Source organism: Protomyctophum bolini (assembly GCF_963924005.1).
Source record: "Protomyctophum bolini genome assembly, chromosome: 2".
Taxonomy (NCBI): domain Eukaryota; kingdom Metazoa; phylum Chordata; class Actinopteri; order Myctophiformes; family Myctophidae; genus Protomyctophum; species Protomyctophum bolini.
In genome coordinates this window covers 39,637,832-39,655,245 of record NC_137863.1, presented here as the reverse complement: position 1 = coordinate 39,655,245, position 17,414 = coordinate 39,637,832, and the positions used below count along the sequence as shown (strand labels likewise).

The following is a 17,414-nucleotide window of genomic DNA, read 5'->3' as shown; positions in this document are numbered from 1 at the left end:
TTACAGCAGACGGTTGGCCTCCATATCCCCAAGCCTCCCCAGTGCAAAAGCAGGAAGACACCTCTGAAGTGTGCCTTTGTCTCTCGGGGGGATTCCGAAGTTTGATCACTCACAGTTAGGGTTCTGAAGGGGTCAGATACCACGCAAAAACCTTCAGGTGCTGTAAAGAAGCTTAGTAAGTGGCTCTTTGTTAGGGTATCTGTTAAATGCCTAAATTGTAAATGGTGAGTTATGGGGCCTTCCCACAACACTTTCCCCCTGAAAAAGTGTTGTGGGAAATTAGTGCTAGGTACAGTACTGTATGTATTTGTTGATTCTGAGGACAGGGTGAAACGTTCATCAAATAAATCACTAGAGTGTGAAACCTTTTTTTTTCCTTTTTAAGTCTGTTCTCAAAGGTCAGCGCCTCACCATGACCTTTGGTGTGCGTTACCGTTCCTGCTAGATACAGTATGTAAAACAGTTGCAAGTCTGCGGAAAATGTGAAGTGCAAAAGAAAGGCTGTCAAGTTATGATAAAAAAAGATCACAATCAGCAATTTGTTCAGAGTAATAATAATCAAAGCACAGTCAACCCCTGTGTGGAATGGTCAGCATATTTTACTTCCAGATGGTCTCATTTGGATCCAGATGTTGGAGGCTGGTCATGATATAAAGGTAGACATGCTGATTTCTTTTTCTTTTTTCCCTCCATTATTTAAGAGGAGAGGGCAAGAGAGTCAGAGAACAGTTTCAATACAATGACCTTGTGGGAAACGGGAAGAGTAGAGAGAAAGAGGATGGGCACGCGCACACACACACACACACACACACACACACACACACACACACACACACACACACACACACACACACACACACACACACACACACACACACACACACGCGCACACACATGCAGCCAAACATTAACACCATACATTTTCACCACCTGGATTAGTTTAAATTCGCTCACCTCTAATCTCAAAAGTGCTTTTGTAACATTAGTACTATTCACTTGCACAGCCTCATGGTGTTTATCACACCCCTGCACCCAGTAACTCTATCTCCACACAGCCTCATGGTGCTTATCACACCCCTGCACCCAGTAACTCTACCTCCACAAAGTATACATGTTGACAATCTTGCCAGTTCAAAAGGTGAGGCAATTTCAGGACATGAGTTCCAGACCAGCATTTGCAGAAAAATACAAACACCTGGGCAAAGTCCATATAGAGAAATGTCATGAATGGATGAATGAATGAATATATTCTTGAGCTATATGACAGCAAAAATGAATTGTTCTTCACAACACAACAGCTAAGATTGACATGGTCCAAGCTACTGTTAGCTCTAATATTCTAGTTTTTTATGAACAAAATATTTCAAATCGTCAAATCTATAGTGTGAAATGAATAGCTCAGATTGGGTGATTTCATGAACATCTGCTGTTGAAATGCAATTCCATAATAAGGCCAAAACCTTAGTCTGTAAAAAAATGCATCTGGGAAAGAAGGGATGGAAACTTTCAGCAATTTGTATGTTCTTTTGATGTAATGCAATAAAATCAATCAGCAAACCGGACCTGATATGAATGGGTGCATATCTTTGGTCCGATGTACTAACAGTCCAACACGCAATAGTCCGACACCCTAACCCTAACCACACGCGGAAGCCACAGATGAGTCTGACTGCTCTGTTCTGTCTGTTCCAGTGTGTTCAGGGAAAAGAGTCCCAGGCTACCAGAGCACCATGTATTGGTCTGGACTGGACCACAGTGGAATAGCCATGGGGGTGTTTGAGTGATGCATTGGAGCTGCTAATGATAATGTGATTTGTGGGTTATCTTGCAATAGTGGGCATCATTGATATGTACTTACCGGTGTAGGGATATAGATTTATAGGTTCATGTGATGTGGGTTATGTGGGGTTCAGGAAAGTGGGGCATGTTTAACCAGGTGAAATGGTACAGTCTGCACTGATTGGTTCAGCTGACTATAAAAGGCTGCCAGGAAGCACACACCAATTCAGTGTTAGATTCAGTGAGAGGGCATGGTGGAGCTGCACACCAACATGCCCTATTTGTTTGCTGCCTGTATTCTGCCATTTCCCATGATGTCAACCTTCTTTTTGGAATAAACCACGGTGTGGCTGCTTTTTACCTCCTGACTCTGTGCTCATTTCCAGCCGCTTATCGGGCCGACACTACAATCAGAAGCAAGGATGAAACATTTTATGAATTAGTGACTAGAGTGGGGATATCAAAAGCAGAGTCAGGACCCCCCCCTCTAATTGTACATAGTGAGGCTACTGGAAAGTGGAACACATGATTAAGATGATGTTCCATCTCTATTGTTGGCAGGCACTAGGACCTGCAGTACACCCTAGCATGCATGGAGGGAGCCCACAGCTCCTGGGACTCTCCTCACTTACTTTCAGACCAATCAATTTTCCAAACAAGTGCAAGACTTTGAGCGCACTCTGTGGGATATATGACAACGAATGGGATCTTACTGACTTCCCTTCCCAAGCACATCTTGTGGACTTGGATAAAAGTTGGAATATATATCAAATATTTCTTACTCCTGTGGAGGGAAGAAGAGAGCACTGTTGCAGAGAGGTAGGTGACTTTACTCATGGTTCACTCATTCTGCTCTCATCTGGCAAAGCAAGGGAGCCACATGAATTTGTCCCTATACTGTATAAAGAACAACCACACTTTGACATGTTTTTGCATGATGCATTTCAGAGAACAATGCAGGAATGAACTAAACTGTAATTGCTCTTGACTTCTGATCAGACCCAGATGCAGTTTTCCACAGATATTGCAAGCTTGCTGTTCAGCATTATGTCCAATAACCACGGTATTCTTCTACTGTATATCACATTTCACGACAAGTCTTCTTTTAAAACCCTCATGAGAACGTATTGGCTTTGGCTAGAGCTGATTGAGAACCAACTATCTCCCCTAGCTGTCTCCCCACTGGCTGCTGGACTGCTTCTGGCTCATTAGGTTACAATACAGCCTACAGTACATTGTTCCCCCTCTCTCTCTCTCAGGCTGTGCCAGAGGAGACTCGTCCCAGGAGGAATAGACACATTTGGTTAAGGTGCAGTAAAATCCACAGTGTTCATGAAATTGCAGAAATGTTATGTAATTAACACTGAGGATTTCACTGTGTAGTTTTGGTGATACATTCAGATAAAGCCATATAACGGTAATGCAATATACAACATATCAAAGTGTTCAGAGATATTTAGAACTTAGATATTTGATATTAAACTTCCAATATAATTAGCTTATTCACATTCCATGACATTTCATGAACTAAAAACGTGACTTAAATACTGCAAGACTCTTTTTCTGTGTCTTTACTTTATTTGTCTTTACCTGCACCATGAGCACAGGGATGTGCGCACCAGTAAGCTCAAACTTGGAATCCCTAATCACAAATTGCAATAGTAATCGTTCAAGGTTTTTTATGATACTTAGGGTCATCGAAATAACATATTAAATATCATGTAAATTCAGGGGTTGAACGTTGGGGTACCATTGGAAACCTACATAAGGCAAAAAATTCAAATTTGAATTATGCTTTAAGTAGCATGCAACATGTCAAACTAGGGGTTATTCATGATTCTGAATCAATTGCAAGCATTAGTTTTGAGAAACACTCCTTGTGCTAAAAACAGCCATATAGCCGTCTTCACAAATGTGATGAGGTCAGCACAAATGTGGGTGACAGGGTGATTACTTTTCAGGTTTCAGGTGACATGTTATTATGATTTCTGAGTAACCCCTAGTTTGACATGTCGCATCATGCTACTTAAAGCATAATTCAATTTCACCTTATAGATTTTCAATGGTACCCCAACGTTCAACCCCTGAATTTACCCTGATCCAAAAAATAATAATGTTATTTGGATGACCCTAAGGATCATAAAAAAACGATTTATTTTGGGTCACGCCCCTTTTTAGCTTAGATTGACTGGCCTATAAACTATTTCCTGCTATACCTACACCTTAAGTTTAGTTCTGCACTATACCTGTCAAACACTTATCTCTGAGTAAGCCTGTAAGGAACCATGCCATGGCTCAGCTGGGAATGGCTCGGAGGATAATAATAATAAGATTAAGAATAATTGCTAACTGAGTCATTTGAGCTTTTGGGAAAACATTTCTATATGAGCGGAGGAACATCAGCTAAAATCCATAAATAGATTTCACCACACACACCTCGTAAATTCTACCTGTGTGAACTTGAATACTTGTGTGTCTTTGTCTTGTTATCCTTAACATAACAACGATTGGTCCCTTCATGCCTCCGCTGGATGTCTAGCAGGTCCCATGCTCTGAGCTCTTAAGCTACAAAGGTGTCAGAACAGTTTTTTTACTTCAACCCCACACACACACACACACACACACACACACACACACCAAAGCGGGAGCAAGATGTGCTCCAACAAAAATAAACAAGCATTTCGTTGACTGCCAGACGTTTGTAGAATCCCAACATTGGCACATTTGTGACTACTCCAGCATAATTTGATCCATATTGAGGAGGACTGATACTTAGTTTTGATATTTAAATACCATTGTAGGATTGTGGATTCTGCAAATGCTCTCTGCATACAGCACAATACCTAGCATTCAGCCATCGTAAATATTAGACTTCTATAGGATGTGTTTGAAATTCTAATGCAAATAAGAATCTTTGTGAGATGAGTTTGAATCGTCCACGGTACTTGCATCCGGTTTGGTCGGGCTTTTCATTAAATTTGCCCATGGTTCGTGAACGGCAACCCCAAGTGCAACAGTTGCTGCATTCGTGTCATTGGGCTGTTCAATGGAGAGCGGAACTGGGAAGAATTGTGTGTTCCTCCGTACACTTTATGTACTATTAAGGGAGATGGAAAAGAACCTCAGGTCCTACTGTATGTATACTGACTAAAGGAAACTTCAGGAAACAATTTTAGTGTACGTACTGGGCTTTCTTTATCTTCTATCATTCAAATCTATTTTCCATTTAAATCGTTTCAGGTGACATGTTATTCTGATTTTAACCGGCATGTGATTTCTTATCCAATCTTGATTTAGTATAGAATAAATTGTAAATGATGAGCAATTGACAGTGTGTTCATCTTCTTTTAGCTTTCCTGCTGTTGTCATAATCTCTGGCTCTCATAGTCTGGCGTACGATGTTGATTTGTACACACACAGAACTTTTATCCAGCCCAGCTGTTTGCTCTTCATGCCAAGAAATATGTTCCACAGGTGGATTGTCTACTATAGGTCAGATCTTTGGACAAACATGGGGTGGGCTATATCAACACAGGCCAATTCAGGTTTACACCTACAGTAACTGATTGTTGGTGTGGCTGTGGCTATAGGGAAAGCACATTATTTCGCCTTTCCAGTATAGATGAGAGACCAGCCAGATATATGCAGAATTCAGTATGAATAACATCATGACACGCTACAAAAACCAAATGTTTAGATTTGGCCTTCTGGTGATTGAAAAACAATTGGCTTGGATGGGATACTTAGCCCCACCTCTGTGACGCAAAACAAAATTATGTCAAAGTCTCTGTGGAGAGAATCGTATTTGGCTGCCATGAACCTTGTGACTTATTACTAAGATGACTAAATTACCACAAAGTTAAAAGATAGATATGAAATGCAATCAGCACAACTGCACAGTATGAAAATAATGGCAACAAACCACTGTGAAAATATAACCTGGCAAAATAAGCAAAGAACATTATTCAATATAATTTGCGTGAGCAGGCATTTATTTTACATGCAAGTCCCCTCTTCAGTACCACATCGGTAGATCCATGCAGGTTGTCAAAGGTTTGGATCCTATTTCAATATTTAGCCAAACTGTGGACATTTGTATACAGTGCCACAGGCATAATGTAAATGTGAACATCTGTGTGGAGACGAGTAGTCGACTCATTTGCAAGACAGGCCTGTGCTTGTGATTATTTTCTGCTGCCATTCTCTACTGAAGTGGCTCAGGAGGTAGAGTGGCAGTGGTTAGGAACTGGACTGGTTCGATCCCCAGCTCTTCCTGGCTGTCAACTGTCCTTGAGCCTCGAGCAAGGAGTAAACCTGAACCACTCCCCAGGCACTGTTCAATAGTTGCTCACCGCGCTCCTAATAGTTAGGATGGGTTAACCCATTTTGGGCGGGAACCCCTTTTGGTGTTTTAACTAAGCATTATGTTATACTTTAGCTATTGAAAAATAGCAGATCTACAAGCTCATAGCGCGCCACCGAGTGGCGCGCTACGAGCTTGTAGGTCTGCTATTTTTAGAAAAATCGTGAAAATGCGGCACAAATCTTATATATTCTTTCAGAAGACACATTTGGGTGATATAACCTACTTGGCCAATACCCCAGCAGCAACTCAATGGGACACAATTTATTTGAAGTGCCTCTTCAGCACAAAGAGTCGGAATTGCTCTCGGGCCACACATGTTTAGTGTGGGAAGAAATGACACTTTCATTAATCACCTATAATTGACCCTCCTCCATTTAGCTAAAAGCTAACAGTAAAGCCATGCCATTTAAAACACTTCATTATGGATGGATTAATCCTGAGATAGAATGTTCCTGAAGCTCAGAGGATTTATTATTCGTTTCATAGTTTATTTAAGATACAAATCAAAATATAAATTTCTCTGAATGAAAATGATAGCAATAATATTTAGAAATGCAGAAGAAGGCTAACAGGGACACGGACATTTTTTGATAAAGCATTGTGATGTATTCACTGTACAGCAATAATAAGCAGACTCAAGGGCCCTTTGCAGCATGCCGGTATTGGGTGTGAATATCCTGTGGCATGCGTGCTTCCACCTCATAACTATCTCTTGAAACAGCACAGGGACCATTAACATGTCCCACAAGTATGGTTCCAGATACTGTAAGATAAATAATGTTTTCTAACTGACACCGTGGTCATAAACCTACATGTGAGCTGGCCCTTTGTCTTGTAAGTAATGCTGCAAGAGACACAGAAACACAAACACGGGTGTAAACACAGTCTCTATAATTTCAGCAAAAAGTTGCAAAACTTCGAGTCTTGCAGTACACAACTGAATGGCCAAATTTCAGGTATATAACGTATGGTTGGATATTTAAGAATTTTCCTCATTATTTTACTGTGCTGCAATCATGAACAAAGTTCACCTGCCATGGGTGGTTGAAAAGGATTTCCCTGGATGAAAAGATAAATCAAAAGGGCTGTTCTCTTCTCGGTCCAAGTTATATTTGATCTGGCATCTTCTACTGATGCAGTATATTGTCCTCCAATGATTGAATTGGCAATAGACCTGAAACGAAAATCACTCAGCATATAGTCTGCTCTGGGTCTCTCAGGACCAATTGGTCCAACAATATCAACGTGATAACTGATGTCATGGATGATAGTGTATGCGGTTGATTCAAGGTCACCAGACCAATAGTCCACAAAACTGACATTCCGCTCCAGTTCAGAGTGGACCACCAGGCAATGAAAAATGGATCGCAAACCCGTAGTTGGGAATTTATTTAACTACATTGGAGATCTTCGGTGGCACTCCAGCAATTCAGATGTGTTTAGTGAAAATGTGCACCCAGGTCAACTGTGTTTCCTCACAGCTCAAATATCAAACACAGCCATCAATGGCAAATTAAACTTCTTTAACCTTTGCTTGAGGTTAAACCAAAATAATTGAGTGATCATTTTTCAAGCAACAACGTTAAGACCAAGGACGTTTCCCCTATGTTACAGGTCACTAAAGGTTATTTAGTTGTTTGGATCTTCTAAAGGAGCTCAGCATCTCCAATACCCTCTAAATAAATTAACCAATAATCAAATCAAGTAAGATTATGATGGTCAACTTGTTGCCTAACTAGTTCACCTAATCCCGACCTGACCAATCCACAGAATACATAAACAGAAAGTTATGACAAATATTCTTTGAATGAAGTGTTGTGTGACTATATGAGTACTGTTTCGTGAACATTGTCAAATGGATGTTAAATGTCAAATATGAAATGCATTTTCAGGCATGTATGGACGGACATTATTTCTGAATAACACTGGGGAGATCAGTTTCATTTTAAAATTTGTTTAGAAATGGAAACGTATTGGATTTGGTGTCACAAAGAAGTCACAGAATTTGGATGTTTGTCCTATACATATGCACACTCGCTGACCGTCGCTCAAGCTGTAAATCTTTCTGGTCGAGAAGAAGTTGCATAGTGTTGTGTTATCATGAGTCCAAGCTGCATCCAACAAAACCCACATAATTTAATTCTGTCTTGAGGAGACATCTCTGAAAGGATTGTGTTCAATGTTAAGAAGAGCATAAACAATGAGCTTGCATGGTGTTCATGATGTTGCAACAATGGACAGTGATACTGTATTTCAATAAATTCAATCTCTGGCACCAGCAACATTCTGTAGTGTAGCTGTAGGGGATAACCCACCTCAAAGGTAAAGACTCCAGTCTGTTTCCTGGACCAACAGCAATAACAGAAAAGGTCTACCACTGATAGATTTGTCCTCTCTGATGTAGTCTCTGGCTTGAATTGGCTTTTGCCTGGACCCGGTCTGGTTTATAGCTCTCATTGCCAGACAGACTCACACATCTGCCTCAAATCTTTTTTCTGGGCAGAGCCCCAGTCTCTTAACCAGAGGTCATGCACTGTTTTTGATTCCCAACATCGTCCAATAAGAGAAACTTCCTTCCTATAACTAGATGCAACATGACAGCTGTGTGCTTCAATTGTCTGCTATTATTTTTTTAATATATTTTTTATCCCACGATTTTGTAACCCATTTTTCACCCCTGTGTCAATCATCTAATGTGATCCTGGGCTCTACACACCCTCCGCCAACCTGGGGAGAGCAACGGACTTAACTCATGCTTCCTTCATGCTTGAGTGTCCAAGTTGCTCCTTTACACCTGACAGGGGGGAGTTTCCCTGGTTGGACGTAGCGCGTGGAAGGAACACGTTATTCCAACCAGTTCCTTTCCCCTCCATCAGGCGCCCCGGCTGGCCAGGGGGAGGCAGTTTAGAGACCAGGATTACTGCATGTTTTTGTGAGGGTACCTACCCTAGGGGACACGGGGAGAACATGCAAACTCCACACAGAAATTGCCTGCTATTATTTACCAATATGCAGCCTTTGACCAGATGCCAAAAGACAAAATGAGGGCATTAAAATGTCTCTATAACTCCTGTACAAGCTGGGGCAAGTGGAACCCTTACAAACCCTAAAGTTACAATGTCCTTGAATATCGCAAAGTAGAGAAATTATCATATTTACTTGAAATGCATTGTGTAAACAGTCTCAATGTCTTCAATTAGGTAATTTGTGTAAAAAGATGTAATTAGACCCCCATATTTTGCAACATTTAATTGTTTTCATACTGAGTTTGTGGTAACAAAGTAGTAACAAGTTAAACCTCACGTCAAATTGAACAGCTTTGATCTCCAGTGCCTCATTAACTGCTCAGAAAGTTAGAATATTTAATCACATGTTGCACATGTAGTTGTAAGCAACTAGAGGTTCACCCACAGTGCGCCAAGCGTATTTTTTATTTAAATAAAATAAAATAAAAATATATAAAAGGCTTCCCATCATGCACCTGCAACCCAACATGCCTTGCACTGTGTCGATGCGCGTGTCACGTGATCGGCCAATCGGAAACACAGCCGTCCACCTGTTTCTGCGCCGTTTGAAAACCCTTATTTCTCAGAATGTATAGGCTGCATGCATATGCCCTGATTGAACAGAACGCGGACGTTCCGGGCTAATTTCTGATGTTATGCATCGTCGTTACAATATTAACGCTTCTGAAGTGAAATATGTATTAGACGGACAGAGTTAATAATGGCGGATTTCAGAAGCAAAAGCTGGGTTGAAGTGAGTGAAGTGGTTGAAGTGAGTGAAGTGAGTAAACAGCACTTCTGCATCCTCCGCATACGTCACAGTCTATGACTTGGCGACCTGATCTGGCGCACATTTTGTGCGCTTCTGCCTGTCTCAATTGTAACATAAGATGGTGGTATGCTACTGTACTTTCTCATGGCCTCATAAGCAGATGAATCCTAACTTTCCTATTCTGAGGCGAACAACACATAGGACACATAGGCAAATTCGTTTAGGGATAAGGGTTAAGGGGTGGCGCAAGATATAGCCCCTAGACCCTGGTTAACCCCGGTCACCTAAGTATATAGGGCATAAATTGTTAAATGACAACAAGGCTATAATGAGCGTTGATGGTTTGGCAGATGGTGGAAAGGTTTAGCATTCTTGTAGGTAATTGGTTCTAAAGAAAACAATTACATATAAAACAGTTATGGTTACGGTAAAATGCTACATAAAAACCACTTATCATTATTACCCTTTGGCTCTTTCTACAAACCAATTTGAGAATGGATTTTGATTGACACTGTTCACTGACCTCCCCCTGAACCCAAGGCTTGTGGTTGTCACATTCATTACACTGTGACGTTTCTCCCAGACTCTGCCACTTAACAAGTACTGTACTGGTTTAAATGGCTAAATGGCACACTAACTGTTAGGAATGAGGTGTGATAATAATGTGCCTGTGACAGGCTATCTCTCACACCAATTCATTACTCTGGACCGATGTGTCAGCTGCTGCTCTGTGCGTGCGTATGTGCGTGCGTGTGTAAAAAGGAAATTCATATGTGTAAGAACTAAGAATCTATTTGAACAACGATCATGTATTTGTGTGAGCGTGCGCGTGTGTGCGTGTGCACGAGCGTGCGCATGTGTGTGTGTGTGTGTGTGTGTGTGTGTGTGTGTGTGTGTGTGTGTGTGTGTGTGTGTGTGTGTGTGTGTGTGTGTGTGTGTGTGTGTGTGTGTGTGTGTGTGTGTGTGTGTGTGTGTGTGTGTGTGCTCTTTGTCAAACAAAGAGCACACTCCAACACAAATACACTGAACCGGGCCTGACACAAGGATCTGTATTCTGAGAGAGAACACAGTTCCCCCAGTGGGAGTATCAATAGAAGAGAAATTAGAAATGAACCAGCAGTCACCTTCTTACATTGGACCATGGACAAGTATAGTTATAGCTGTGTAAATGGAATTGAGAGTGTTTTCAACAAAAAGTACGTTCTGTAGTATACATAAGATAGATACAAACACAGACCACCTGCGTGCATGTATGGTGAAGCCAACCCACTTCCAGACTTTCTGTTATGGCTGAGTGTCAGCAGTTATTCAATCTAACTCTTTTATGGTGTATTGACAGCGGGAACAGAGAAGTATGTGAATATGTCAACATGGCATGACAAGTTTACCAAAATACAAAATGTTGGGTGCCCTGACGCCATTTTAATAATATGTGGTCTGTTTGAGGGATGGGTGTGTAATCCACCAGCTTGTTTCCCCCCTTTGCTTTGTTTCATATTTCTTTAGTTTATCCTGAAACTCCACATTTTGCAGTGGTACGTATTCTTTGTGGCTGACCAACCAACATTGAAGCCTCAGAATGGAGTAATACTGCATAAACTTCTATGGCAGTACGTACCGTTAACTCATGAAACCAGGCAGAGGATGAGTTGTGTGTTTTTCCTTCTCAGCTCATCTATTGCATGCCGTAAAGGTGCTACATAATGCATGGTTGTTCACATGTCACACAGATTCTGTTTGTGTATTCGATTGGACTGGGTGGCAAATATTGCAATGCTCGCAAATAAAAGATGGAAGGAGCTCGGCCATGCAGGCCACAAATTGCTGCTGAGGAGGACCTCAGGAGCAAAGAGGAGCACCAAATTCGCTAAAATGCAACGGCAATACTATACCAACCACCAATGTTTATACTAACTGTACCCCTTACCTTCTACAGGGCTGCCATTCATTTGACCTGCTGTGTGAGTGTGAAGGCTGAAAGGCCTCCAGCGCACAGCTACGCTTCATCCCGGTGAGCAGTTTTGCATGACTGCCCACAGAAATGCAACGTGTCATTCAAAGCCCATCGGTGACCCTCAGATAAAGTCACCCACAGCTCCCTTCCTCTTTGAATGAAAGCTGGCCCCGACTGTCTCAGGTTACCACGAGGTCTGTGTGACTTTTACCATATGAATGAAACCAGAGGGGCTATTTTCTAGGGGGTGCAGATTGTTCCTGGTCTGCAGACTGTGGATCGTGTGCACGTCTCTGTGTCGCTTGTCAGTCAACCCAGACGAGCTTCATTAAACTGACTCCATTAGAGCTAATGAGTTGTAGGTCAGTGGTTGTGGGTGGCCTTCCTATTCAGGACCAACAGACCAAATAAATGACTGGCATTGCTGATTCAGTTAATCAGTGACAGGAGAAGAAATGTTTTGTCTGCTTTCGCCACAAACCTGGTAGAAAGCCCTGGCAGGCTCAGAGTATCACACGTTGTGAAAAGTCTACAGTGTTACTTTGCCAACCTATAAATTATAATCATGAAAATGCATTATTGGCTGGTGTTCAATTGATGTCATTGGGTTTTGGTGGGCATGGTGGTTTTTGCTTTCCCACTTTCCTTTGGCAAGAAATGTTATAAGATTAACTTACTGTTGCATTTACCTTGGCAAACTATTTGTATTGTAAACTATTTTGTATTTTTTTGGTTCTTGCTACACAGAGAGCCTGTACTATATTCACAAGTCAAGTCACATGTATTTTTTAAGGCATGCACATTTAAAAACAACAAAAGTTAAGTTGATTACATATAGGGCCTAAATGGAAACAAGACTTTGGTGGTGCTATCCCTTTTGGACTGAGCTCGTGTTTGACTGTACTCTGTTGCTGTTTATACATTCTGTCTAAGTAATAAACTATTCAATCGATCAATCAAACCCAGTGTTTTTTTATTCAAAATAACATAATTATGGAGGTTATTAACTGTATATGGATCAACTGAAATCTAACATCCCTTGCACAGGTTTGGGCTGCGTTCATGGACACAGAACATTTACCAATTTACAGTGGCTAATTCCTACCGGGAACATGCTGTCGATGCCAGGGACTGAACCAACACTCATTGGGTTATTAGTAAGCCCCTCAAGGCCAAACAGCTGCCCGTCTGTCTCGCTGTTGCCTCTCTGGTTTAGTTGTGATTGAGAAACCAGAGGCTTCATAAACTGTAGGAAGTCTTAGCTCTGTCGTGATGACAGATTAACAAATGGCCCTCAATAAAACATGCAGACAGATACAGTACATTTGACAAGACATTTTTGCATGCCAGTTGGACTTGATTCATTTGATCACCTGTGCTTTTATTTTGCGCTGTATTGTATTTCTATTCATCTTTGTATGTATCGATTAAATAATGAACTAACACACACACACACACACTGTCTCACTAACACTGCTATACATAGGAGAGCTTAGACAAAGCACAAATCGTAACAGAGTCAGGGTGGCCTAAATCGTGAAGAGCCTTTCCTGTAATTGTGAAGGTCACGTACAGGTTCAAGACCCATGACAGCCAGAGACCACCTCACACTCCTCTACCTCCTCCAACTATTGTTTGTGCCCTGAACTATTCGGTAAAGGAAATGGGTGTGTGTGTGCTCCTAGTCCCACATCTCTTAACGTTCTTGCGAAATCAATCTTTATGAATGGATAGTTGCATACACAGTATCTGCCTTACAAGGTGCCTGCAGGGTAGGTAGAAGAGTGTGTAAGATTTCATAAGGCTGTCATATTTATATCTGCATTTTACTGCGGAGATATCACAGCAAGATCCAGAGAATGTTTCCACTCCTTAAACCTCCGGTCCATGTCATCTCTGTATGTCAGGCATGCATCACGTGCACTGGACCCAAAAACACAAACTGTCCCAACTCTATCAATCTCAGTACATTTACTTAAGTACAATTTTGAGCTAGTTAGTTACTTATTACTTTACTTATTTTACTTTTTTTCCCTCAACCCCAGTAATTGCATATTTTGTGCCAAAAAGTCTTATACTTTGCATAGTAACTAGTTTAATACTTAAGTTTCTTGACAACACTGTTAATCACTTCAGCCCTACATTTCGGCCATTTGAGAATAGTCGATCTAGTCGCACATTGTCAGCATGTAGAGCATGTCAGCATTTTCATAAATTTGAAAACTTGTGAAATGGGACATTCTGCACAATGAGTAGGCTACTTTTACTTTTGGTACTTTAATAAGTACATTTTGATGTCCCTTTTACTCAGTCAAGTACATTTAAAATTCCGGGCTTTTACTTGTAACAGGGTATTTCTACATTGCAGTATTGATACTTTTTACTTAAGTGAAACATTTGAGTCCTTTCCCCAGCACTGATCAGTGTGTGTGTGTGTGTGTGTGTGTGTGTGTGTGTGTGTGTGTGTGTGTGTGTGTGTGTGTGTGTGTGTGTGTGTTTACAGTGGGTTTTATGATGAGACGTCTCAGACACTCTCTCAACCTGTCTCTCAACAGGACAGGGGAACGCCAAGGCAGCGGAGAGCAGAGCAGAGCAGAGCTGTGTTGAATGGGGGCCGGCACCACCAGGCCAAATACCACGATTCTGGAACACAATGTGTTCTGAGCACATACCCTAGGACCCTGCCAGAAAGGGGCCACGGTTCATGTGGAAACACTGTATATAGGTATGAGGCCAATCAATGAATTCACACCAGAGTGTAGTCCTGATACTGATTTTGTATAACTGACATGACCAGCTTTAATAATTGTTATGAGCTATATGAGATTCAATGAACTTTCAAGTTGGTGTAAGTTATATTATTTGGTAAAAAACAATATATTGATACTGACCATGATGTTGACCATGATACTGACATCATACTAACATGATACTAACCATTAATAATAATAATAATAATAATAATAATGGATTGCATTTTTATTGTGCTTTTCTATACTCAAAGCGCTTTACAGTGGTCCATTCATTCATACATTGGGAGCTGAACAGTCAACGCCAGCGTCCTCACTTCCCACATTCACACACCAATGGTGGCAACCACTAAGATACTAAGACATACCGGTACGAACATGATACTGTTGAGAACAATAGAGGTTACACTCCAGCTACAGACAGGAGCAAACTTGACAATGTTTCGAGTCGACCCTCTAGTCTAGGGATCTTCTTCAGGTCAGTTTCAATCAAAAATTGACCTGAAGAAGTGTAGCTGGACTGCAGTGCAGGGTCTATTTTTCTCAATGTTAGCATTTTTGGGCCAGCACCCAGATTGATGTGCGTATACTGTTATTTACGTTTGCACTGATATGATACTGACCAGTCAGTGTTTCTGAACAAACACGAGAATATATGGAAATATTGAACAGTTATTTTAACAAACAACTGTGTTAATAACCAATCTTTACAGGTTACAAAGGTGCATTTTACTCATATGTTGCTGTGCAGTGCCATTCATAGAGAGGTTGTATTCTTTACAGAACATAGAAATACAGGACAATATTAAAGTTTGACAGGAAGTTAACCCTAACCATACAGAATTAAGAGCATCCACTTTATAGCATTATGGCAACCTGTAAGTTACTGTAACAACATTATTAGGTGCCTTAAGTAACCCACACCACCCCCAACCCCCACCTCAGTATTTACAATGGTTCCACATGTTGAACATACCATATAATAAACCTTACATAAGATCGTAAACATGTAACATAGTTGCAGTGCCACAACATGTGTCTAACATTTGTTTGTTCTGCTTTGAGACCATTTTGAGATGTTGTTTCCTTATAAGCCAGTAAAACAGCTAACAGCTGGTGCTAATGTGCTGCCGAGTCTTCATAATGTGAAGAAAAGACAATGCTATCATTTCTGAGTCCACTGTCACAACAGCATCACTCATCGTAATCCAGGGATGAAACTGAAGTGCTGCATGGATGAAAAGGATCAAGCAAAGTATAAATCTTTATTGTATTTGTCTCACAGAGCTGCTAGTTGGCAGCAATCATTTTAAGTAACACCAACCATGCAGCGCCGCAAACAGCCCTAAACAAACAATTACTGTACATTGTTACACGGCTTCATCCTTTAGCAATGCGTTTAGTATAGTATATGATAAGGTTGGTATATTATCTAATCTCTGTGTACGTGTGTGCGCGTGACTCATGCGTGGTGTGAGTGTGTGTACCCAATACCATGTAAACTCGCGTCACCAGGCTTTCCACCTCGGAGCAAAGCCTGTGTTACTAAATCGCTGTGTGATCCGATCATCCGGTCGGGAGCGGACGGTAACTTACGTCATGTTGTAGTCACTGGTTTGTAGTCATCAGGCAGGAAACCACAACTGGAATAAGAACTATACCCAAAATAATTCCCAGTGATCATACTGTAATTTTAGGCCTACCAGATGAAGGTCGATTTGACATATGGCTCTAGTAATAACGTCGGACAATAACAAAAGTTGTCATCTACCTGTTTCATACCTCAACGTCTGTCACTAGCATTAATGTACAGTACTAAATTAATATCACTATATATAATGAGCTGATATTTCACGTGTAATTTGCCCACTGTGTGTTTTTTCTGTTGCCTGTACCAGGTTGAGTGCCCATGAGGTCGTCTATGCTGGTCCTGCTCCTCTTCGTCAGTGCCCAAGCTGTGGCCACTATTGGAGGAGACTCCTGCCCCTCTACCACAGGACGGCAGCAGCAGGACCCTGTTCGGACCCCCGCCTCCGTGCCCACAGTGGACCCCAAACTCTTCACCAAGCGTCGCTACCGCTCACCCCGGGTGCTCTTCAGCGCCCAGGCCCCTGACACGGAGCCCACTGCAGGGGGGAGCCGGGTGTCCGGCGGCGGCAGCAGGGCCCGTCGGCGGGCGGGACAGCCGCAACACAGAGGGGTGTACTCGGTGTGCGACAGCATCAGCAACTGGGTCGGCAACAAGACCAAGGCCACGGACATCTCGGGGAATGAAGTGACGGTGCTGCCGGACGTGAACATCAACAATGTCAACAAGAAACAGTACTTCTTTGAGACGACGTGTCACAGCGGCGGCAGCAGCAGGACGGGCGGCTCGGCCTGTCTGGGCATCGACGGGAGGCACTGGAACTCCTACTGCACCGACTCGCACACGTTCGTACGGGCACTGACCACGTTTAAGAACCTCGTGGCGTGGAGGCTCATACGCATCAATGTGGCCTGTGTGTGCGTGCTCAGCCGCAAGTCATGGCGGCAGTGACTGATTGTGTGCACGCCAAAGAGTAAGACTCTCTGTTATCATGCATCATGATCACACACACACACACACACACGCACACACGCACGCACACACACACACACACACACACACACACACACACACACACACACACACACACACACACACACACACACACACACACCGACTCACACAAGTACATGTACACCTATACAAACATACACACACAGATGCACACACTCAGATTCACATACACAAACTCAGACCTAT

The 17,414-nt window shown here is 42.0% G+C and overlaps 1 protein-coding gene across 2 annotated transcripts; it reads left to right on the top strand.

Annotated features, from left to right (window-relative positions):
* The first annotated feature begins 2,482 nt into the window (after positions 1–2,482).
* LOC308328728 (nerve growth factor-like) lies at positions 2,483–17,228 on the top strand. 2 transcript variants are annotated; one of them, XM_080782833.1, is made up of 3 exons: positions 2,483–2,598; positions 14,449–14,601; positions 16,525–17,228. In XM_080782833.1, exon 3 carries the CDS (start codon positions 16,536–16,538, stop codon positions 17,163–17,165), a length of 630 nt encoding a protein of 209 aa, XP_080638959.1. In that variant the 5' UTR covers positions 2,483–2,598; positions 14,449–14,601; positions 16,525–16,535; the 3' UTR covers positions 17,166–17,228. The 2 variants fall into 2 exon arrangements, with proteins under 2 accessions (XP_080638959.1, XP_080638958.1); XM_080782832.1 differs by having other exon boundaries at positions 2,508–2,598; positions 14,432–14,601.
* The last annotated feature ends 186 nt before the right edge of the window (positions 17,229–17,414 follow it).

Excerpts from the sequence above, each read along its gene's own strand:
- LOC308328728 (XM_080782833.1), top strand. The coding sequence starts at position 16,536 with ATGAGGTCGTCTATGCTGGTCCTGCTCCTCTTCGTCAGTGCCCAAGCT.